General features: G+C 38.6%; 4 protein-coding genes across 6 annotated transcripts in view; 2 read left to right on the top strand and 2 right to left on the bottom strand.

The window, feature by feature from the left end:
• Window positions 1–65: 65 nt before the first annotated feature.
• LOC116299556 (uncharacterized) lies at window positions 66–2,409 on the top strand. The gene is made up of 2 exons (XM_089036736.1): window positions 66–333; window positions 630–2,409. The coding sequence occupies exons 1-2, from the start codon at window positions 167–169 to the stop codon at window positions 2,407–2,409; spliced, it is 1,947 nt and encodes a 648-aa protein (XP_088892862.1). The 5' UTR covers window positions 66–166.
• LOC116299557 (uncharacterized) lies at window positions 2,347–4,949 on the bottom strand. The gene has a single exon (XM_031708232.2). The coding sequence runs from the start codon at window positions 4,853–4,855 to the stop codon at window positions 3,218–3,220; it is 1,638 nt and encodes a 545-aa protein (XP_031564092.2). The 5' UTR covers window positions 4,856–4,949; the 3' UTR covers window positions 2,347–3,217.
• Window positions 4,950–9,229: 4,280 nt separating this feature from the next.
• On the top strand, window positions 9,230–12,757 carry LOC116299815 (major facilitator superfamily domain-containing protein 6-like). Its single transcript, XM_031708524.2, has one exon. It carries the CDS (start codon window positions 9,416–9,418, stop codon window positions 11,123–11,125), a length of 1,710 nt encoding a protein of 569 aa, XP_031564384.2. The 5' UTR covers window positions 9,230–9,415; the 3' UTR covers window positions 11,126–12,757.
• A 2,340-nt stretch (window positions 12,758–15,097) lies between these two features.
• The window catches only part of LOC116299814 (discoidin domain-containing receptor 2), a 31,535-nt gene continuing 22,133 nt past the window's right edge, over window positions 15,098–24,499 (bottom strand). For all 3 annotated transcript variants that reach the window (XM_089036606.1, XM_089036607.1, XM_089036605.1), the window contains 8 exons: window positions 21,589–21,838; window positions 21,121–21,223; window positions 20,788–20,935; window positions 20,042–20,382; window positions 19,322–19,520; window positions 18,586–18,696; window positions 17,680–18,066; window positions 15,098–17,260 (listed from right to left, as the gene is read on the bottom strand). In XM_089036606.1, coding sequence (XP_088892732.1) covers window positions 17,139–17,260; window positions 17,680–18,066; window positions 18,586–18,696; window positions 19,322–19,520; window positions 20,042–20,382; window positions 20,788–20,935; window positions 21,121–21,223; window positions 21,589–21,838 — 1,661 coding nt within the window. In that variant the 3' untranslated portion in view covers window positions 15,098–17,138. The remainder of the gene's footprint in view (window positions 17,261–17,679; window positions 18,067–18,585; window positions 18,697–19,321; window positions 19,521–20,041; window positions 20,383–20,787; window positions 20,936–21,120; window positions 21,224–21,588; window positions 21,839–24,499) is intronic.

Genomic DNA, 24,499 nt, shown 5'->3' with positions numbered 1-24,499 from the left:
CCATTTCCACCGACACCACAGATCATCGCGGATATATACACGCTTTGCAAAACGAAAATGTAAACGAGGAGCCTGGAAACGAGTTTGCACGAAAGCGAGGTCGGTCAGCCCTTGTTTGGGACTGCGGCGGCTTTTCCCTGGAAGGAAGCTCGCGTTTTGATATAAAATGAGCTCTGATTCAAACAATCCAAAGCTTTTAGAAACAGATATCCCCGGATCGTCACTTGGTGGAAGAGCTCCAGCTAATCTGAAAGTAGAGGAACTCAAATTCTGGCTAAAATGTAGAGGAGATCCCGCTAAAGGTCTGAAGACGAAAGCCCAGCTTGTCAAACGGTAAGACAACAACAACTCAACCTACGTTTAATTGAAACAAGCTTGTATTATTGGCAGCGAAAGAAAGAAAATAGACAAATCGTGAATGACATAACAGATCTAAATAAATATTGAATTCAAATTGAAAATTTAAGAAATATCTGGAGTTAATTTGACTCGTTTGACTCAATTCGATTGAAAGTGAGATATCTCACCTATAGTTGTGTTCGATAGGCGGCCGCTGTCGACTTTTACATGAAATGACACTTTTCATTTGATATAAGACTTAATATAAAAACCCTCCATTTATTTTTAAGGGTGGAAGAGTACATCAAAGCAGGAAAAGACAAAAATATTGTAGATCCGGACGAAAACAAAGTGTATACGAAACGTAAACAAAGACAGAACAAGTTGAATTCGATTCAAACTCCATCTCAACACAGCCCTAAGAAAGCCAAGTTTCCAGATGATGGTTGGTCATCTAGTTTAAAGCGGATGCCACCTTTTAACCGTGCAGAAATGGATGCACATATTACAAAATCTGGCAAAATTATCGATCCTCAAAGTAAAGGGCATTCTCTTCCAACTGGGCTTACAAAAGCGAAAACGTTTTTGGCGGACGAGTATCTGAAAGAGATAAAGGCTGCAAGCGACAATGGGTACTTTTATTTTAAATCGCTATGTCATCATAGCTTTAGAAAAAATGAACCTCCACACAAATTGAAAATAGCTCTTGATCTTATAACCGCTGAAGTCATAGAAGCATGTTGCACTTGTGTAGCTGGCAAAGTGGGAATTTGTAATCATGTTTTAGCTCTGATGCTTAAGCTTTGTAAATTTTCATTATATGCATGCAATGATATTAAGGATCTGGACTCAGAGGATGATGTGAATCCTCATGTTGCCTGCACCTCCAATCTTCAAGTATGGCACAAAACGGGACGAGGTGATAAGATAACACCAAAGCCAATCATGGAAGTCATGGTTAAGAAACCCAAATTAGATGATTCCACAGCAAATAGACCAGGGTTGAAATGTCTTTTATATGAGGCCCGAGGTAACCTAAAATCTCAGTTGAAAGACGAAAAGAATTTAAAAGCTGACCTGATGGCCATTAACCCTAACATGCCTTTAGCTCAAATCCTGGATACAACTGCAACCCCTGAATTGAAAGAAACAAAATTTGGCAAAAGTCCCTCTGGTTCCATTGCAAGCTACCAACTTCAATTCACAGAGTCAAATTTTAAAGTGTTTTGTGATTTGGAATCCATACCAACCATTATACATGAAGATATGAGAGATCTTCCTACAGAATACCCTAAATTCCCATTTAACCCAACTGAGCCATACAAATTACCAGACCACCTTGAACAAAAGGAAGTCAACTTACTTACTTACCTCTTGGTTGATGCAGATAAATTAAATGACATTGAGAAAAAAACTCGTAGCCAATCCACATCAAATGAATGGAAAAATGAGCGAAGATTTAGATTTACTGCATCTAATTTCAAGAAAATCTACATTAGACAAAGAAATCATGAGTCACTTGTAAACAGTTTGATCAATCCCACCCCAATTCATTCATATTACCTTGAACATGGTAAAAGATATGAGCCTATTGCTTTAAGGCAATATCAAAGATATATGTACTCAATTAGAAGACCTGTGGTGTTATTCAAATCAGGCCTAGTTGTAGATATGGATGCACCTTATCTTGGGGCTTCTCCGGAAGGCAAAGTAATTGAAGTAACTTGTGGAGATCAGCATGGTTTAGTAGAGATCAAGTGCCCCCACACAAAATTCCATGTGACTCCCCTGGAGGCATGTTCAGACAAAACTTTCTGTTGTGAGGAAGTTGATGGGAAGCCAAGGCTCAAGGAGAACCATGAATATCATTACCAGGTGCAAGGACAAATGGGAGTAAGCAAGGTGAAGTGGTGTGACTTTGTCATATATACTAATGTAGGAATGAGCATTCAAAGAATCCCATTCAATGATCAGTTCTGGGACACAGTTAAAGACAAAATGACAGGGTACTTTTTTAACAAGTTTATTAAAACAGCAGCTGAAGAATTTTGCAAATTAAGAAATGATTAGGACTGTAATTGGACATTTCAGTATTGTTCAAATATTTAAAATCAATTTAACATTTCAAGGGCTTTCATATTGTCAATGGTTTATTACTCCAATTATGAATTAGTTTTACTTCAAGTTTAATTTACTGTTCAAATTATGATACTTGAAGAATAGCCCAAATGGGGGCCAAAGAAATGAAAGGAAATGCAAAGGAATGAAAGAAACTAGGATGCTGTAATCCCAACAATATACAACTGTAATAGCATGACTGTTTTGTGTTCTATGAACTTGCATGGGATACAATAAGTATCAATACCTCATAATTACAATATTTCATTGTAAGTTTATAATAGTAATTTGTTTGTTTCTTTTTGCATCTGGACTTTAATAAAGTATCACAATTAGTAGTTATTATCGTCATCATTTCTATTTAGCTAAATAAAATGAAAGACTAGTTTACTTGACATTGGTACACTCACTGGTGTCATTGGCAAAAGTGAATAGTTATCTCATGATTTTGTGTTGATTACCTACCAGATCAGTACATTTAAAGTGATATCTATTTCACACATATTGTGAATGACACTATTGGCTAAAATATTTTTGTATTATAATCAATGTTATTACACTTTAGGCCTACAGTAGTTTATACATCAAATATCAATTATAATAATATATTATAATATAATATATATCATATATCAAGTGTAATTACCACCAAAGAAGACAACCTATCATCAGTTTGTGATGCATTTGGCACATATGTCTACATTGGAAATTTGATGTATAAACTATACCCTACTCTTTCTTGATTATGAAACACAGTCTACTAGACTGAAATAAGAGGATTACGGGCATTACACAGGAATGCACACACAGTCCACATTTGATTAACCAGTCCTATTAAACTCAGTGGTACTTCGCCATCCCAAATGTGGTAGTTCTTGATCAAGTTAATTGCCCTCTCTATATGGATGCGCACACTAGCAATTTGCTGGGTTTCAATTACATCTTCCTTTGACATTTGAGCCTCTTCTCCAAGAAATGGGGGGTAGTTAATGGTCACTCCTAAGGGAAGAATATCACCAATAGTGAAACCCTTATCTGCCATCACTGAATCTCCATCATCAAACTTTAAATCCAAAAGCCCACTTCTTGTAACAATCTCTCGATCTGATATGCTTCCTGTGTAAAGTTGACTGATGAACGTGATGGCACCATTTGGCGCAATACCAATCAGAGCTTTGAAGGTAACATGATTCTTGTAAGAGCTAAATAGTTCAGAGTTAAGCAGCAGTCCACTTGGCATTTGACAACGGATTTCAGTACAGTCAATGATGACCCTTGTCTTAGGGTACTTCTCCTTAAAGATTTCTGGCATTTGTTTATTTACAATTTCCCTGGATGGCCAAATATTAATTTGTGCAAACTTTAAATACATATAATTTATATATGTTCCAAACAATCTACTGACTGTTGACTGGGAGACTCCAAAAAGGTGAGCTAAATGCAGCTCAGCAAATCCCCTTCTCAGTCTACATAGTGCAAGGAAAAATTCATCAATGACTGTCAGTTTTCTCGGTCTGCCAGATTTTGTTTTCGTAGTGTTTTCAGATAACTCATCCTCCTCTTCATCTTCCTGGTTTTCATAGAAGTCAGCAGTAGCATCCTTGTTCTTAGTTGAGTAATACCTCACATTTTCCCCTTTGTCTCCAGTGTTCAAAAACTTAAATATTGACAAGAATGTCTTATAGTTAGGTAAACCTGTATAAAAAGCTATGTTTTCATCTGACTTGAAATTATCTAGCTTAAAAAGCTTGGTTTCTGCATCACTTAACTTGTTCTCGAGCAGCTGGCATTTCTTTTCCAGTTCCTCTTTCTCAGCTTCACGGTAAAACACAGTCTCCAGAGCATCACCACGCTCTGACTGGAGTTCAGCCATTATCTTCTTGTTGGTTTCTAGCAGTCGGCGATTTTCGATTTGAAGTTCGATAAACTGACTTTGGATGTCCGATAATTGCTTTTCTAATTTTTCTTTGTCTATTTTGGCTTCAATAAGCAATTCTTCTACTGTGGGCTCACAAATATGATCCACAGACTCTCTAGTCGAAGCTTCTAGATCTGGTTCGATGGCTGTTGAGGGATGTGGAGGTGTTTGACGATTAGTTGGCGACTTTCTCTTTCGTGGAGACTGAACAGACCACGCAAATTTTGATGGAATGCTTCCTGGCTTTAGTTTAACAATTCCATTAAGCGATTTCTTCATGTCCGTGGTTTTAAAATGTCTTGAACAGACTTTAGTGCGACTAGTCAGTTGAAAATCCTTTCCTGGGACTCTTCGTATCAAGTGAATCCATTTCTTACGTAAAATTGCATCCTTTGGAAAGTTGAAGAAAGAAATTTTATTTCCTTCTGCATCCCGGTGGCCCTTGAAAGTGCACTCAGGCACACAGCAGTGCGAAGGCATTGAAAACCACAAAAAAATAAGCAAAAATGCTGGCGAAATATTACAAGAACACAGTGCTTCGAGCTCTTGCTGTAAACAAACGAGGGCTGACCGACCTCGCTTTCGTGCAAACTCGTGTCCAGGCTCCTCGTTTACATTTTCGTTTTGCAAAGCGTGTATACTCAAAGAAAACCCAGTCTTAGGAATTCCAAGTTTTAATATTTTAATTTTACGATAAGTTTGAATTTTCAATTTTCTGCTTATTATTTACCAAAGTAGTCAGCCACTTTAAATTTTTTCTTTCTTTTTTCGTTACGTTTACAGGGGAAAACTTATTGGAGCAAATTAGTCGAACCAACTGGCTTCCCAACATTTTCTAAATTTTCTAAAAGCTATCATAACTTACGCTTTTGACTAAGATGGGTTTCGTGGACGCTCTCTTGTTAAATCATCACAAATCAGAGAACAAATATATCTTAGTTCTATTCAGACAACGCGTTCTCTCACAGAGCTTAGAGCAAAACGTCAGTATATTTTAAGGCCCAAGTTTTTCAAAATTTAAAACGTAATTAAAAAAAAAAACGTTTTTAAAACTTGTAATTCAATACTATTCATCGAAAAATGGGTGAAAACCAATGTCCTGATGAATAGTATTGAATTGAATACACTCAGCTAGAGATGGAGGGTCTCATGCTTACTCCACTTCAGCTTGTTTGATTTTTAAAATCCATCACGACTGTCATATGTTACGATTACATGCAATGCATTTTCTCAATTGCCGAACATCGACCCTCCCTGGTTCAACAGTAGTGTTTTTAAACACTTGTAAGACTTTAAAAAGTCTTACAAGGTCTTCCTGTGGAAAAAGTGCTCTCTCGTACCTAGTCCGTTCCGTCGAGATTTGAACAGGGATATCGCTACTCTACAGAGCAACCAATCCCGTACCCAGAGCCTGCGTTTCGTCTGGCCCGCGGCGAAGAACGAGGACTCTGGCACGATTCATTTTTTGGCGCATGCGCAATTTTCCGAAGTGAAATATATTCAATGTAAATGTTTCCGATCAAACTTAAAATTCTTATACCGGATCCAAGAAATCCTGGTCTCAAAATATGGATTATGCCAGAGCCCTCGTTCTTCGCCGCGCACGCCAGAATAAACACAGGCTCTGTGTACGAGATTGCAGAGCAATGTGATCTGTGCGCAAGCGTATCAGGGATTGAATCGAATATTACAAGTTTAATAGACCTCTTGCAATCAAACCTAAACAGTCGGTACCTTTTATATTTTTGACTGGCGGTAGCTTGCAACTCGGAGACACAGAGTTCGCATGTTCATGAAAAACGCAGTAAATGCCTAGTGTTTTGTGTACCGATGCTAATGGTCTTATCTGACAGTTTTTCTAGAATCATATCTAGATGGCCATATGTTTGAGGTTGTGCGGGCGGGTGAAAAAGAAATAAAACCATGTGAGAACAGAACAGCTGTTTGTTTTTCATACGCAAATCCTGACAATATAAGGCCCTTTCACAAATCCATTCTCAATCTTGGGTCAAAACAAACTAATTCCTTTCCCTTGAGCCGATTGAAAAGGAGTCTATACGTGGATCATTGAAACCAGTATTCTTTGTATATGTTTAGTCTCTTGTTCAAAAAATAAATAAGAGAACGAGGGAAGGAAAAACAAGCACATTTTAATAACACAGCAAATCCACACATTATCTTGTCCAATGTTTTTCCAGTTACCGCACCTTTTATTACTGACTATCTTTCTCTTATATGATGTTCTCCAGTGAAAATAGCATTGCAAGAACCAAGTGACGTATTATTAGCGGGGGAAGAGCAATCAGAAACCGATTATCACTATAAAAACCAGGAAAGAATGAAAGCAATATATGGAGGAAACGTAACCAGGCATGCGTGGGTGGCATTGATGAAGAAATTTAAGTACAAAATCATTCATTCCTCGTCAGCTCTTACTGACGTAAGCTTATTTTTTAAAAGGAAAGAATCAAATTTATAGTTGTGTGAGGGACAACCATCCTTGCTTTACGGGGGTAGCACTTAATAGCGAGTAGCTTCCATTATCAAATTCAGTGGAATTAGACATTTTGCGGAGAGAATAAAACTGGAAAACTAGGAGAAATAAACCTCGAATGAAGGGAGACCTAACAAATTTCTTTTCTTTCTAAAAACAAAAAGATAGAGATGGTTGGGGTCGGGTTGTACGAAGGGTGGATAGCGCTATCCGACGGATAAATCTTATCCAGTGGATAAATTTGTCGATAACAGCATCGACTTATCTACTGGATAACGATTTATCCGTTTATAGATAGCACTATTGACCCTTCGTAAAACCGGGGCCTAGAGTTTAGGGATAGTCTTTGTCCATCAGTAATATCAAGCAACGGTTGCATGGATCTTGTCTCAGTAATTCAATTTGATTTATAACTACTTTGATAAGCACTAAAACCATGGCTATCAGACAAGGCATAAATTACAATATAATGATTCGATGTAAGATTCGTTAGTAACGAACATGAATTTCGATTTTATTCTATAGCTTAAAGAATAGGACACTTGCATTATGGTGTCATTTACTACCACTTCCAGACTCCCTTGCACACTTTCTTTTGTTCAGTTAATTAACACCAATTGTCTTACTATTCTCATGAGAAAATAAAAATTCGACTAAGAAAGGAGATTCGCGATTTACAGGGACTATACTAAAATCTCTTATATTTCCAAATCTTATCTCCATCACGAAGGGGGTATCCTTCCTTGGCGAAGGATTTCGGTAGTGTTAGTAAATTGAAGCCACCATGCCAACGTCCTATGTCCATCCACATAAAGAGACTTAAATTTCCTTTGACTTATAATTGAAGATATAGCAAAATAATTGAGACTTAATCGCCTATGTCAAAATCATATAATTTGAAGGTACTACTTAAATAGTAACGTTCAAATTATATGAGCAAAATAATTCCAAACGATATCAGCAAATCCTGGATTTCACCAGAAGAGTGTTGTTTGACATAGCTGCAACGTCAGATAATCCTAATATATTGTTATAGATATACGCTCAACCATGTTCATTTAAAATTCCAGGCATAATTCTGTTTATAAACCGAATTTTAGCATTTTCAAGTGTTCATTAACACAATTAGTACAGACCGGCTATGCTCTAATTTAGAACTCGTGATTCCAGTGAACATATTGATAATTTTTGAGTCAAAATTATCAGAGAAATCGTATTTTTTACACATGTATATTGGGATAACAGAAGATCCCCGTATGACTCCCTCGTACTTGTCTTCGTCTTGCTTGCTGTAACTTATGGTCTCTATGCAACCATATCTTATACCAACCCCCAAAAGCACATTTCACTGATGTCCTCAGGCGATTCTAAGACCTACAAAACCTTCAAATGATTTCGTATTTCAGACTGCTTTTTTTATTCAAAAATTTCGATTATACGATGATGTCACTACATACATCAAAAGCTAACAGTTTTACCGCGAAAGCTATATCGCCAAGCAGTGCAAATAGATAGTACAGCTCGTCGAAGGACAGTTTCATCCGCGTTGATCGGTAATTTTAAGTCACCTGGCTGACCCTGAATTGTGATGATCGACCAAAATAACGCGGTATAGCGCTTGACTGACCATTGTTATCAAACATTTTATGATAATCGTGTTTTCGTCTGGCATTCATTGATGATTCTGTAAGCGAAGCGCGTCAAATGACGCTTGGAATAAGTTGGAAAATATTTTAGCCTTTCAATTGTTTTCACATCAAGTCCTTTCGTTCAGTGCTACTTTGTTAATTGAGAAAAGAATAGGAAAACAATCCCTCAATATTTAGATTATCTTATTCTTAAGTCATTTTATTTTAATTGGACCATTAAATTAATTCAAATTATTCAGATATAAATGATTTCTCATATGATATGAAACTCTTAATGCAAATAAGGGCTTAAAAACACCTGACAATGAGAGCTATTGATTTCATTCTCATTGGAAATGGCTTTTATTTGCTCAAGATCCTCATTTTTCACACATTTTGATTCTAATGTATTTGCTAAACATTTGGCTAAATTTTCAATCCACAGAAATATTCGTAGGAAAGTCTTTCGACGGTGAGATTAAAAAGAACAATTGCCTTTTTTTAAATTCCCTTGGATTCTTACAATATTCATTTTGTTCATATTTTTATACAAATGTCTAAATGAGATTATCACTTCCATGCCGAATGTTATACAATGATAATGTCACGAAAGCTGTCAATCATGTTGCTGAGTGATACTGATTAGGGTCTGTTTTAGTCCAATAGAATTTAAGGATCGTCAGGGGTTGACGGTTCATTTCCTCGATGCAAATTTTTTATTTTAAAGCAAAACACATCTGCCTAAAAGCACTGGCTCGGAAAGTTTTCCTTCTTACAACACGACATAGCCGCTACGTTTGAGACATGGACTGGCTTTTTTAAATTTTTCAACCGAGATCAAAGCAAACATTTGTACAATAGTCATGGTATTAGTAGAAGAATTCTAAACGGCGGGATAAATAACCTGGTTTGAATGAAATGACGGAGCGCGAACCCCTCGAAGTCGAAGATACGCCGAACTACGGTGAACTGTTTAACGCCGAAGATGATTCACTCACTAGAGGCAAGAGAACGATTCAAAAACCAAGTAAGGAATCTTGGTTACACCATCTTAAGCCAGGAGTCGATATAGACCGTTCGTTGGTCGTATATAAAATATTTTATTTCTTTTATTTTGCGGCGATTGGTTCCCTACAGCCGTACCTGGCGTTATACTTCAAACATTCTCTCCAGCTGCCTGCTCATTTAGTAGGAATTGTTATAGGAATACGACCGTTTTGCCTGTTTTTCAGTGCTCCAATCCTCGGTACAATTGCTGATAAGTATAGCAAGGTTCGTGCTGTTCTCGTAGTCGCTTTATTCTCGTATATCGTATCATCACTTGTGGTTACTGTCGTACCTCCGGTCGATATGTCTTGCTTAAGTGAAGTCAACAAGAAACTTAATCTTACGGTAAATGAAACGCAGATAAATATCCACGGAAACCATACGACCAAACAAGAAAATGTCCTCAAACATGCCATCCTTAAACACAAGCAGGAAGAGAAAGCTCACGAGCACCTCGAGATCAAGGAACGCGGGAATACTGAGTTGTGGAAAGAAAACTGGATCTTCGATGTGTACAGGAAACTCGACCCAAGGACGTACGAAAAGGCTAAAGTAGTTTTCGTTGTTGTATTGACCATCACTATCGCCGGGGAACTACTTGGATCTACTTCAAATACCCTGTCTGATGTGGCTACCCTACAGAACTTAGGAAATAACCCGAATGACTATGGCGAGCAGAGACTATGGGGAGAGATAGGATGGGGGATAACGGCATTTATTACTGGGAGTATAGTGGCACATCAGTACAGTGAACAGACTGATATATGCCCCAATAAAGTCTTTGACATCTACAGGCCATTCTTCTATGTCTATGCCGCGCTCATGACCATATCCTTATTGGTCGCTACAAGGTTCAAGTTTAACGACTCCGACAAGCATATTGGCGAGCGATGTACATTGTTCAAGAGCTTAGAAGTTTTTACCTGTTTGGAATACATTGTGTTCGCCGTTTTTGCGTTGATTCTCGGCATCGCTTTCGGAACGGCAGAAGCATTTCTAGGGATCCACCTGCTTGAACTCGGTGCCACTGCGTCACTGTTCAGTGCCCTGGTTGGAGTGCAGTGTCTTTCCAACCTGACACTGTACTATGCGTCGATATACCTGATCAAAAGATTCGGACAGGTACGAATGATAGCTATTGGGTTAGTTGCGTATTCCATCAGATTCTTCTACTTCTCGATCATCCCTAGCGCGTGGCTGGTTCTACCAATTGAGTTGTTCGGTGGCTTCTGTGAGGCACTAGTATGGAGTAGCCTAGCGTCCTATGTTGGTACCCCGCCAAGAATAGGTGCAACTTTACAGGGTATTCTACACGGCCTGTACTATGGGTTAGGCAGAGGTCTTGGCCAGATCATCGGGGGAGTCTTGATCAAGTCCTACAGTGAGATGCATTTTTTCAGGTATTTTTCGTTGGTGATGTTGCTGCTCTTTTTCGCTTTCCTGTTGTTTGCACCTATACTCAACGCCAAGAAAACTATCTGGATGAACCTCTCAGGCTATACACCCGTCAACGATGAAGGAAATGAAAGACTTGAATACAAAAAGCAAGTCAAACTGTTTTGGACAGGAAAAAGGGACTAAACTCTCACCAGTAGTAAGACAAAAAAAAAAAAAAAAAAAGAAGAATTAGACTGAGAAGTTTGCAAGAGTCAAAATCAAGGTGATGGCACGCGCGATAATTTCCGCTTTTTGTTCGACAAGATAAAATTAAACTTTTCGTCTTTCGTCGTTTTCCATTTCTCACACTTTTTATGCCATTTATTCCAGGGCATTGAGTCCAGGTTATGAGTGACGTAACAAAATTTTCGCTTCAAAAACATCTAAGTTTATCATGCGTACCATCACCTTTTATCCATATATATGTACCCTTGAAGATAGGTTTGTCGGGTTTATTGAAACTATCTATCCTTGGGATTCAACAGTAACTTAAAAAAACTAATTATTTTTCTTTCAAGTTATCAATATTTTCGTTCCCATATAATACGTTCATCTCGAAAGCTAAATTAAATATTTAAATATTCAATAACTGAAAATTTAATTGAATAAAAGATAATCTCTAATATTTCAAATCACTCAATTATACTTACTCTTAAACTCATGCTATTTACGTACGAGGTCAGTTAAGGCTTTTAAATGTTCAGTATTGTGCATCGAATATCGTATATTTTTTTAGAATGCTTTGTTTAGATTTCTTTAATTAATATTCTTCCAAGCATCGTTCGTAAAAAGAATATTAAATCAAAGGCAAGCTGTCGGTCATTCCTTTATGTAAAAAAATACCTCCATTTTTGCGCCACTGATATTTTGAGCTTTCCAAAATCTACTAATTTCAGTACCATTCAATCGTCGAAAAAAACGTACTTATAAAGTATATTTTGTACAGTGAGGTGTAGATTAGTCAAAAATATATTTGGAAGTTCAGAAAATATTGATTAAAATCAAGCAACGCGGCTTTTACTTTTAGCGGTATGTCTTGAAGAGTTTGTTCTAGAAATAATGTTTATCTTAAATAATTGAATAATAAGAATAATTCATAAGAGATAACGTTTCGCGCGCATTGGTTCTCAAGGGATATAGAATCTTTGTGTAAGGATTAATGGTTTTCAACCAATAGTAGTTTTATAATTATTATAATTAATACTTATCTAAAAGCGCCATAAAATCCCGCCGAGTTCAGTTCTGAATTAAGAATAATATTTGTGAGAATCACAAAACGATCATAGAAAAAACTAGTGAAACTGAATTATTTTCAACTCAATGCCATTTAATTTGAGGGCCCCAGACGTGTTTACTGTCTTGGATAAAGCGATGCGCAAAAAAGATATTCATAGTTCATGTTGTGCTGGTCACTCATGCCTTAAAGCGGATTTTATGCGTAGACAAATGTAAAATACCATGACTACGGAATTGCTATTGTGGCACTTTTGAAAAAGATTCCGAAAAAATCAATACGTGACACTGAATTGGCTTCCATCGTTTAACAACTTTCAAATGGTTTCCAAAGAATGAATGAACGCAATTTTCTAGTCATGGTAAAGTACACCACGATTTCAGCCTCATTTGCACTGACTGACCACCCAATAAGGACCATAAGATGCTCAATTGTTACCAAATGAATTATCAAAATATACAAAGATATTTAATGTGGGTAAATATTCAGTGTTGTGAAATGGAAAGGAATACTATAAATGCCAAATAAAGTATTTTCTGTCATATTACAAGTTTTCATTATTTAAATTTTCTTCAAGAGAATATTCTTGTTTTCTTCTATGATCAAGAGCTATCGTGACACCAAGTTGTTGGTGGTCCAATCAAGTCGTCTTGAATCAGTGAGGCAGCTCCACTTCTCTCAGTCTTTTTAACTCTTACTTTATAGTTAACATTCTCACTGCCCCCCCTCCCTCTTGCGCTCGGCTCTCAAGGAGGTGGCGTAACAAGCTAATGGGTCCTTTGCAGCTCAGTAATCACATGCTGATTAATTCACTGAGAGCAAATGAATGAATATTTTGATTCCCATGGGTGAAATTTACTGGAGAGCAAACACTTTCTACAACCTGTTTCGAGAAATCGTAATAAAGCGGCATTTGTATCACACTGGTCACACACCGTTTCATTCAGTTCTTTACAAGTAGCTAAAAAGAATCACCAAGTTAAAATAAAAACGAAAAAATTGTTCTCCAGTACAGACACGTGACCGAAGTAGCATCTTACCACGCTATTCATTATCACTTTTATGATCATTTCCTGAATAAAAAATGCTTAAAAGGTTAGGTTACAGATAGTATTTTCTGATCTTGAATTTTTTTCTGGCGTATCCTTACACGCTAAAGTAACTTCATCCAACTGGAAAGAGAGCTACTTATGTTTATTTGTAAATTTGTATTAATTATGAATTTGTAGTAGTGTTGGGATATTTGTCATAATCAATGTGGAATGCAACAAATCCGAAGGGCATGAAACATATTTTTAATTGTATGTAAGATAATTTAACAGCAACTCCTATGAAAGCGTCTAAAATCCCGGGGGGGGGGGGGGGGGGGAGGAGGGTACTCCCCTATATTCGCTATACGGATACGTGCCGCCAAACAGGGTATGGTTTTCAGCGACTCTACTCTGGAACAGGGTATAATCGTACATTAACGTACGTATAACCAAACCGTCCTATTTTTCTCGTATCTCCTGCTGTCAAGGTTAATTTTTCTGGAAGGCAGATGATATATTATTAGGTCATTGTTTATGGTTTTCATGGCCCCATGATTTAGCGTCTCTTGGGCTCTATTCAATTCATTTATCTGAATCATACCATTCATGCATTACACTTTAGTAACAAAACCTCATTAATTACCATGAACAGAATCTCACAGTCCCTCCTCCCTGCACGAAGCAATGAAAATTAGCCAAAGAAATAATCAGTTAAAATCAAGATGGCAAGCAGTTTCTTTTTCTTTGGGAGGACACCCCTATAGGGTCTGTACTGTGATATAAACACGCCAGAAGCTGTAGAGCACGAGAGAAGCACATATCAGATATCTTCCACTTGGAAAAACAACTGTTGTGTATCTAAAATACTCGAGTATTCTTTTATTTTTCCTAAGTATCGCGGTAAACAATATATTCGTAATGGGCTTGTTAAACCGAAGCCATGAATGAAAACCATTCGAGTTCAGAATGGCCATTTAATAACGAAACAACATTTCAAGACTATAAAACTGATTTATTGATAAAATATAAAGGTAAAGCTTTAGACGCTACTAAAGGGTTGCTTTAATCTCTAAAAATGTTTGAAATGATAACAAGTGATGGGCGAAAATCCAGCTAATTGAATGAATAAAACATAATACAAATAAAGTATTTACAAAATAGTTTGGATAGAAATAAAATCCTTAAATGTTCAACAACAATGAAATCACTTTCTATAAATTCACAATTTACAGTACCTCAAATAGTCAATAAAAATATTTTATCATATTTAGCAATTAGTCCTTGAGCACGAATGGGCTATGAGTCAGAAATAGGCCACTTATTTAGTGCAATAAGCCTGAAGCGAGATGACGTTTTACCCCCGTCTCTAGACCATAATCCTTTTCACACTGCTTTTGTTCTTTAATTATGACTATTGTTCCTGTATTCTCTAAGGAATCAAAAATTTTAATATGAAACAATTTTAAAAACTATTATGGTATAGAGTCGGGGGTAAAACGTCATCTCGCTTCAGGCTTATTAGTCCTCAAGCACGAATGGGCTGTGAGTCAATAGCCCATGAGGTCGAGAGGCCTAATTGTTTCAGTCAAATCAAACTAGTCGCATTTTTCGATACTAGTAGGATATAACTTATAGCCTAGTAGTATCTCATCCAATCAGAACACAGCATTGACGATAGACCACTAGTTGGATTTGACTCAAATCAAATACTAGACGTGAAATAATCAAATTTATTTCAAATTATAGTTATTCACAAAGCTGCAGCCTACCAAGCAAAACAACTTCTACTCATTAATAAATAGCTGCTTACAGCTTCATTGAAGGTCACTTCGCTGTAAGCATTGGAAAACAAGCGGTAAATTGCTTTAATGAATTGTTATATATACATATTTAACACACTGAAATAAACAGCACTTTCTATCTTGGACCAAAAGCCAAGTACGACTCTAGGGAGACACATATTAGAAAGTTTGGAAATGGCTTAAACCCTCCCCCTCCCCCCATAAACTAACAGAAACTATTAGTTAGTGTGTAAAGACAAGAGAATCATTGTCTACTACCGTGTTTACTCGAATAGACTCCGCGGCGTGATCCAGCTGCGGCGTGTATTCGGGGGCGGCGTCTATTACTATTTTTAGTCCCAGGAGCGGCGTTTATTTGAGGGCGGCGTCTATTCGGGGGCGGCGTCTATTTGAGTAAATACGGTATTTAATAATTAGACCAGCAGCCCGCCCGAATGGGCTATTGACTCGTAGACCATTCGGGCGTAAGGTCTAATTGTTTTAGTCTAAGGGTGCTTTCTATTCGAACCGATCGGTCGGAGTGACCAGTTCTAAAATGGAACGCGTCATTCCTTAGAACTGGAGAATCGCGGGCCTGAACCAGTTCTAAGAACTTCTGACACGTACCATTTGAGAATGGTAAAAAAAAATGGAAACAAAAAAATTTAAATTAGGTTGGACACGCGATTTATTCGCCATTATTTTGATGCAAAAAAAGGTTTTTTTCACACTAGTTGTGTATCACTAAAACACACTAATTTCATTCGCATCAGTGAGTGCGAAAGGAGATATTGAGGTTAGCCTTATCGTGAATATCTCCTAGGATCGGACTAGAATTTAGTAGTTGGTTCTTGCGAAGGGAGGAAAACCGGAGAACCCGGAAAACCCTCGAAGCACAGGAGAGAACCAATAAACAACTCAATTCACATACAACACCGAGCTCGTCGGGACTCGAACCCGGGTCGCATTGGTGAGAGGCGAGCACTCTCACCGCTACGCCACCCATGCTTCAAACAAATAAACCATTAGCCAATAAGAGCGCGGCATTTACGATAGACCATTAGTATGATTAGACTAACATATGTTACACTACAAATTAAAACCACTCTATGACGTCATAAACCACGATCATCACGAGTATACTTTGTGGTGGAACCGACTGTAACGTTGCCAATTGTATGGCAAATGTTGCGCGTCTTACAGTTCCGCGCGCAAAACATTCTTCATTGGAGGCCGCCAAAAAGTTTCATGCGCACGATGTGGTTATAGAACGAATACTTGCAACCCAAGAAAGTTGCGCGCACGATGAATTTCTTAGAACCTGAAACCAACTCACTGCCACTTATGATGCCCAAATTGTTTCGAAAGACGGTTTGCTTGGGTGAAAAAATTGTGTAGAAATTCTAGGATGAAACATTATATCAGAGCAACCATCAATAAGATGCTACGAGAATATGAAATAGTTTCAACAAAAATAGCATGGTTGGACTGTTATAGACTAATACTACTGACCTGATTAATAGAACGATACATATGACACGCAAGCGTCAAAAACCCTCTCTAAATCCAAAGCAGCAGTGACGGAAATAAACGATCGATCAAGTATAGGAATTGGTCGAACTATTAGCATAAGCATGTCAGAGGAGCCTACAACCGCTGACATCTTTTTCAGCCCATAGTATTAGACTGTGATTGGTTTGACTTGGATCTGCAAGTCTCCAAATTGTCACACTTCTAAATACGATATCTGTTAAAACAGATACAGAATAACCACTTACACTGATTTCGAATAATAAACAAGAATCATAGTGATACTAAGATATGAAGGTACTTGCTGCGGCTTTAAAACAGAAGCTTCATTTTCTCTACAATAAAATAATACAAATCCCTTGATCAGTGAGTCAGACCGGATACGAGAGATCCATGGTAGTGTAGTCCCTTGATCTAGCCAAGGATAATAATCTTCGTAATTGTAGAGATCTTTCTTCTCAGTTTGCAGTCGGTAAGCAAGCATAATGATCAGCTGTTAATTTTTTTCATATTTGCTTTGCATTAGAAAAATGTAGTAGCACCACAGGTAGCCCAGCAGTTCTAATATGTGAGATGCATAGTTACAGTTGGTCTGAGCTATCAGACAGTCTGCGCATCTCTGCTAGTACTTCTGCTTTCTCTTCTTCTAGAGTAATCTCACGTGATTCAGGTCTAAGATTGGCTGATGTTTCTCCTTGGTAGCCTAAAGAAAGAAGGTGGATGATAGTAAAGTCAGTAAAAAGCACTTCATTGTAACGAACTAGTTCGACGCACGGCAACCGGAACGCGATCAAAATGAAAGAAAGAATCTCGTGACGGTTGTTTGAGCTAGAAGGTTATCTTTAATAATAAAATAACTGTTATAAATAGTCGTGCTGTATGAGAATGGACAACATGTGCCCACACTTTCTGTTTCGTCATTCCTCGTGCTTCTTCAAACACTTCTCTCGTGTTTTGCCAATCTTGACGCGCGTGTTAAGAGTAACTGCACACAACACGCGCGAGGGTTTTGTAATTTCTCAGTTAAACAAGGAAAGACATGAATTGAAAGCTAAAATTTTACGGTCGCGTTAGCGCTGTCATTGCCAGTATAATGCGGAAATCAAGTGTACATCGACTTACCATCTTTAAACAATGAGTGACCGTAGTTTGACTTCCAGTTGTTGAGTTTACAAAATATCTCCTCATCGTCTTCCTCATCTTCCATTTTCATTTTTATATCTTTGCTGTATTCATCTATCTCGCTCTCATGTTCTTCCATCTCTATTTCCTTCAGCTTTTGCTTCGCTGCGCGCGCACCTCGATCATTATTTCGATTGAGCGAATTCTTTTTCAGAGGATTCAGAATCCGAAGAGGTTCAGACGTAGCGCTGTGGTGTTGTCTTTTGCATTTTCGTCGAAGACAAAGGATAATACCAGATATCAAAAGAATAGCACCCACTATTCCTGCTGCGATGGAAGCATACAAAATGGCGTCTCCATTGAAGCCTTTATTTGGTTTACCTGATTCTGAAGAAGATAAACAGAGAAATATAGATAACTGAGGACAACGAGAGAAGAGAAGAGAAGAGAAGAGAAGAGAAGAGAAGAGAAGAGAAGAGAAGAGAAGAGAAGAGAAGAGAAGAGAAGAGAAGAGAAGGAAAAGTAAGCAGAACGAAAAATAAGGCATGGGGTTCAAACTACTTGTGATGAAATGGAAAAAAAGAGAAGAACATAAAATAGAAATTAAAATGTGTATTAATATCTATTATTATTATTATTTATATAATAAATACTTCTATAAAATAACTGACCTAAATCTCGCGCACAGCACACAGAGCACACAGCACGCGCGCGCAAAAACTTGCTTGCTGTGCTGTGTGGAATTATAAAGTACTTGGGGATAGGCAGAACACTTGAGAACTGTCGAGAAGTACTCCGCTACTTGTCGTGCTTCCCCTAACATTTTTCTCGTATTTTTCCAACCCCCGCGTGCTTTATGACTGCACTAAGCGCGCGCGCGTTTTCTATTTCTTCAGTATTGTTTACCTTTGACATCCCATACAATATCAGTAGGTATAAGAGGTGGCTGTGTGTAGTTTTTCTTCTTATTGTCATCAATATCTAAATTGCTTATGTTCGATGGACCATTAATTGGAACTGTTGAAATAAAAGACATATTGAGTCCATCCTATCTTATATGGCTGGTTTTGGTCAACGTGCAAACTTCGGTGCTTAAAAACCACACGATCGAACTACTATAACGTCTCCCTCTGCGTAATCACAACGAATGTCATCTTTTCAGCACTTGATGAATATGTAACTATGCCAAGGTCAAGGATGGCTTATAATATATATATCATTTCATTTAACGAGGATGAAATATATTGACTGATACCGGCCCTGTAGTTGACATAATAGCCCTCCGTGTGGGGTACTTTTAAAGCTATAGGCCTTTTCTGAGTTTGACAAATCAAGGTGCATACTGGTCATGCATGGGTACAAACAACGCCGCATTAGATAACATGGAGTTGGTATCGCCATTTTATGTTATATTTTTACTACTCTTTGAATTTAATAAAAACACCCTCTCCCTTCAAAACTAACGATGGTGGTATTTAGGAGCAGCGTTCTTGGGGCGGGACAAGAGGAAGATTATAATTAGACTATGCAATTTTAGTGCAGGATTTTAGGCATGCGTCCAAAACTCTTGAGTATTTTTCTCCAAGATCATACTATAGATCTTTAGAAGGTCAATAAAAAGATAAGAATAGTATATACTGACCTGACAAGAACTCTACCTCACTGAGCAACACCCACCACCCATGATATTTGAATTCACAAGTGATGTACTTTCCCTCGTTGTGTTCGAGGTCCACGTCGAGGAAGAAGGCCATGTTTTTCATTTTTCTTTTCTCGAGACTTGGCTCGAACACGATTTTCCAGGAATAATACTCTCCGTCAGAGCTGAATGAAATAACTACCTGTAAATGGTTAATGACATGGTAGATTACGAACTCATGTACGCGTCAAGTACACGTGTTTTATTGGTTCCGCGCTCAATGATGAATATATTTCAAACTAGTATGATTGACATACGATATTAGAACATTAGTGATTTAGTGAGAAAGGAATACATTAAAAGACAAAAGAAAAAGTTCAGCTTCAGTGATCTTTTGTTTTTTGATATAATTCCTATTCCACTAAATCACTAATGTTCTATTTTCGTATGACAACGTTCTTGCAAGTCGGTGTGTATATATATATTTATATATATATAAGCGCAACTCCCTTTCTTACTGAGATTTTGCACCACCACGTGATGGCAGCCATGTTGGATGGCAGGAACAATACAATCGTCACGTCATATGAAAAACCTCAGTACGTTCTACACATCGTCCTACTTGGATGCGCAGTATTCAGCGCGTGTTATGTGTTGTTCTGTCTGCTGTAACCGTGCCGTGCAATGAATTCCTCAATTACTTCTACTTCTTCACCGACTCACCTTTCCAAAAAGCAGTTTTTCAGCTCCTGGTTGATTCAACACGTGAAAACGTATCTTTGAAAACTTTCTTTCAGAAGAGAACTTAAAGGTGATGGTGGGATGTTCCGCGACACGGTCACGCCATCCAATCCAGGAGATCCAAGCAGGATTGACAGTATCATTCCAAGGGGCGTTAACCCCTAGTAGACCGTCTACTAACTGACCAAGGCCATTGGATAGTACACCTCTTTTAGTGCCGTAGGAAAGTCTACGCCCATCATAACCAACATCTCTCAGGTCTCCAAGACCTGGACCGTTAGACCGACCGGTACCCTGGGACATACGGTAAGACAATAGACCATCTGAAATCACAAGCAATAAAATAATTGTAAAATAACTATAATATACAATAACAGCACTTTAAAATACAATATGCACGACGGTTATCATGTGTTTTTCTGGTCTTATAGTCTATTCAATATATTCGCAATACATTAGCATAATAGGTATAATAAGTACCATCACTCCTTACTTGGTGTACATTTACTTCAACGACATCAAGAGTGGACGTCACCCGCCCACCAATCGTCAAGCATGTGTTGCGCAGCGCCTGCAGTACGCGTGAATATACCGCTGTGCAGTGCATTCTCGTTAACAGTAGCTCTTTTCGGCTACTATATAACTCAGTATATATTAAAATGTATTTTACGTACTAATAAAAGAGCGCTTGTCCACTTATGACATACCGTAACATTGAAATGGCTCACCTTGATTAGTCCACGGACAACCATACAACTCGACCTTGAAGCAGGCTCTGTTTCCAGATCCCTCCAACACAACAAACCTGACATATCTAGCTATGTGTGGTGTTAGCAGAGTGTGTCTCTTGACTTCTGTTTGGTTACTTTCAAATAACTGGAAAACAGAGGGATAGGATAACATTAAGTTTGGAGGACAGCGCTTGTCCTTTACTGAATGCTGCCAGTAATGCGGAATGAGATTTATTAAGCTTATTGATACAGCAATAATGAAGCAGTGCAATAGAGAATGTTCACTGTTTTCTCAGTTATTCCAAAAAATGAATCGATTATCTTGTTTACCGTGACAGTCACTTCATTTTCTCTATATTGTCTCCATCTCCACTCCTCATCATAGCTTCTCTTGTAAGATATGTAGAACTTGGTAACGTGATAGGCATCATAGCTGAGAAAGATATAATAAACAATAGATTGAATATATATATATATATATATCCATGTTTACGTTCTCCATAGCGCCCTCTTCGTATGATTTCTTCGTTTAATGGTTGCATAGGAAAAGACAAACTAAACGTTGATATAAGTAGAACAAAGAATGGCAATCAATCTTTAGGGAACGACATGAAGTCTAAAATGGGAAAACGACCAAAGTATTGCATCAATAGAGGCGTCATAACAGTCAAAACAATAACTGCGGCAAATATGTATAGATACAAACCATCATCATCATTATTTGCAGCAACAGGCAACAGCAACATTAACACCACAAGAAAAAGGGAAGGTTGTCCAATGTTATAGGATAATACGTACCCTTTTGTAGTCCTATTCCAGACTTGGATCCCTTGAGAAGCGAAGCCTGATATTCTCATGTCTCGGCCGAGATCTACCTCAAGATATTCCTTCATAATCTTGCCTTCTGCCGAACACCAGCCTGTACTTGTAACTTTCCTAGTCAATCGACCTTGATGAGGGCCATTGAGCTTTGAGTCACTGGTGGAGGATGCACTCAGTTGTGAATCAGGAATAGAACCATTGGACACGCCCAAGGGACTATTACAATCTACGCAGCAAAGAAAACTAGAAGGTTAGTGGACAAGGGTCACTGATAGAGGACGCACTCATGATCAGTTGTGAATCAGGAAAAGAACCATTGGACATGCCCAAGGTACTATTACAATCTATACAGTAAAGAAAACTAGAGGGTTAGGGGACAAGGGTCACTGGTGGAGGACGCACTCATGATCAGTTGTGAATCAGGAAAAGAACCATTGGACATGCCCAAGGGACTATTACAATCTACGCAGCAAAGAAAACTAGAGGGTTAGGGGACAAGGGTCACTGGTGGAGGATGCACGCAGTTGTGAATCAGGAATAGAACCATTGGACATGCCCAAGGGACTATTACAATCTACGCAGCAAAGAAAACTAGAGGGTTAGGGGACAAGGGTCACTGGTGGAGGATGCACGCAGTTGTGAATCAGGAATAGAACCATTGGACATGCCCAAGGGACTATTACAATCTATACAGTAAAGAAAACTAGAGGGTTAGGGGACAAGGGTCACTGGTGGAGGATGCACTCATGATCAGTTGTGAATCAGGAAAAGAACCATTGGACACGCCCAAGGGACTATTACAATCTATACAGTAAACAAAACTAGAGGGTTAGGGGACAAGGGTCACTGATAGAGGACGCACTCATGATCAGTTGTGAATCAGGAAAAGAACCATTGGACACGCCCAAGGTACTATTACAATCTATACAGTAAACAAAACTAGAGGGTTAGGGGACAAGGGTCACTGATAGAGGACGCACTCATGATCAGTTGTGAATCAGGAAAAGAACCATTGGACACGCCCAAGGTACTATTACAATCTATACAGTAAACAAAACTAGAGGGTTAGGGGACAAGGGTCACTGATAGAGGACGCACTCATGATCAGTTGTGAATCAGGAAAAGAACCATTGGACACGCCCAAGGTACTATTACAATCTACGCAGCAAAGAAAACTAGAGGGTTAGGGGACAAGGGTCACTGGTGGAGGATGCACGCAGTTGTGAATCAGGAATAAAACCATTGGACATGCCCAAGGGTCAGTGGTGGAGGATGCACGCAGTTGTGAATCAGGAATAGAACCATTGGACACGCCCAAGGTACTATTACAATCTACGCAGCAAAGAAAACTAGAGGGTTAGGGGACAAGGGTCACTGGTGGAGGATGCACGCAGTTGTGAATCAGGAATAGAACCATTGGACACGCCCAAGGGACTATTACAATCTATACAGTAAAGAAAACTAGAGGGTTAGGGGACAAGGGTCACTGGTGGAGGACGCACTCATGATCAGTTGTGAATCAGGAAAAGAACCATTGGACACGCCCAAGGTACTATTACAATCTATACAGTAAAGAAAACTAGAGGGTTAGTGGACAAGGGTCACTGGTGGAGGACGCACTCATGATCAGTTGTGAATCAGGAAAAGAACCATTGGACACGCCCAAGGGACTATTACAATCTATACAGTAAAGAAAACTAGAGGGTTAGGGGACAAGGGTCACTGATAGAGGACGCACTCATGATCAGTTGTGAATCAGGAAAAGAACCATTGGACACGCCCAAGGTACTATTACAATCTATACAGTAAAGAAAACTAGAGGGTTAGGGGACAAGGGTCACTGGTGGAGGATGCACGCAGTTGTGAATCAGGAATAGAACCATTGGACATGCCCAAGGGACTATTACAATCTACGCAGCAAAGAAAACTAGAGGGTTAGTGAACAAGGGTCACTGGTGGAGGACGCACTCATGATCAGTTGTGAATCAGGAAAAGAACCATTGGACATGCCCAAGGGACTATTACAATCTACGCAGCAAAGAAAACTAGAGGGTTAGGGGACAAGGGTCACTGATAGAGGACGCACTCATGATCAGTTGTGAATCAGGAAAAGAACCATTGGACATGCCCAAGGTACTATTACAATCTATACAGTAAACAAAACTAGAGGGTTAGGGGACAAGGGTCACTGATAGAGGACGCACTCATGATCAGTTGTGAATCAGGAAAAGAACCATTGGACATGCCCAAGGTACTATTACAATCTATACAGTAAACAAAACTAGAGGGTTAGGGGACAAGGGTCACTGATAGAGGACGCACTCATGATCAGTTGTGAATCAGGAAAAGAACCATTGGACACGCCCAAGGGACTATTACAATCTACGCAGCAAAGAAAACTAGAGGGTTAGGGGACAAGGGTCACTGATAGAGGACGCACTCATGATCAGTTGTGAATCAGGAAAAGAACCATTGGACACGCCCAAGGTACTATTACAATCTATACAGTAAAGAAAACTAGAGGGTTAGGGGACAAGGGTCACTGATAGAGGACGCACTCATGATCAGTTGTGAATCAGGAAAAGAACCATTGGACACGCCCAAGGTACTATTACAATCTATACAGTAAAGAAAACTAGAGGGTTAGGGGACAAGGGCACTGATAGAGGACGCACTCATGATCAGTTGTGAATCAGGAAAAGAACCATTGGACACGCCCAAGGGACTATTACAATCTATACAGTAAAGAAAACTAGAGGGTTAGGGGACAAGGGTCACTGATAGAGGACGCACTCATGATCAGTTGTGAATCAGGAAAAGAACCATTGGACACGCCCAAGGGACTATTACAATCTATACAGTAAAGAAAACTAGAGGGGTAGGGGAC

Source organism: Actinia tenebrosa, unplaced genomic scaffold (assembly GCF_029948245.1).
Source record: "Actinia tenebrosa isolate PJP-AT-01 unplaced genomic scaffold, QUT_ActTen_1.0 PGA_scaffold4__44_contigs__length_22323623, whole genome shotgun sequence".
In the NCBI taxonomy this organism is placed as follows: Eukaryota; Metazoa; Cnidaria; class Anthozoa; order Actiniaria; family Actiniidae; genus Actinia; species Actinia tenebrosa.
The sequence above is the reverse complement of the archived record's forward strand: the minus strand, read 5'-3'. Positions and strand labels throughout refer to the sequence as shown.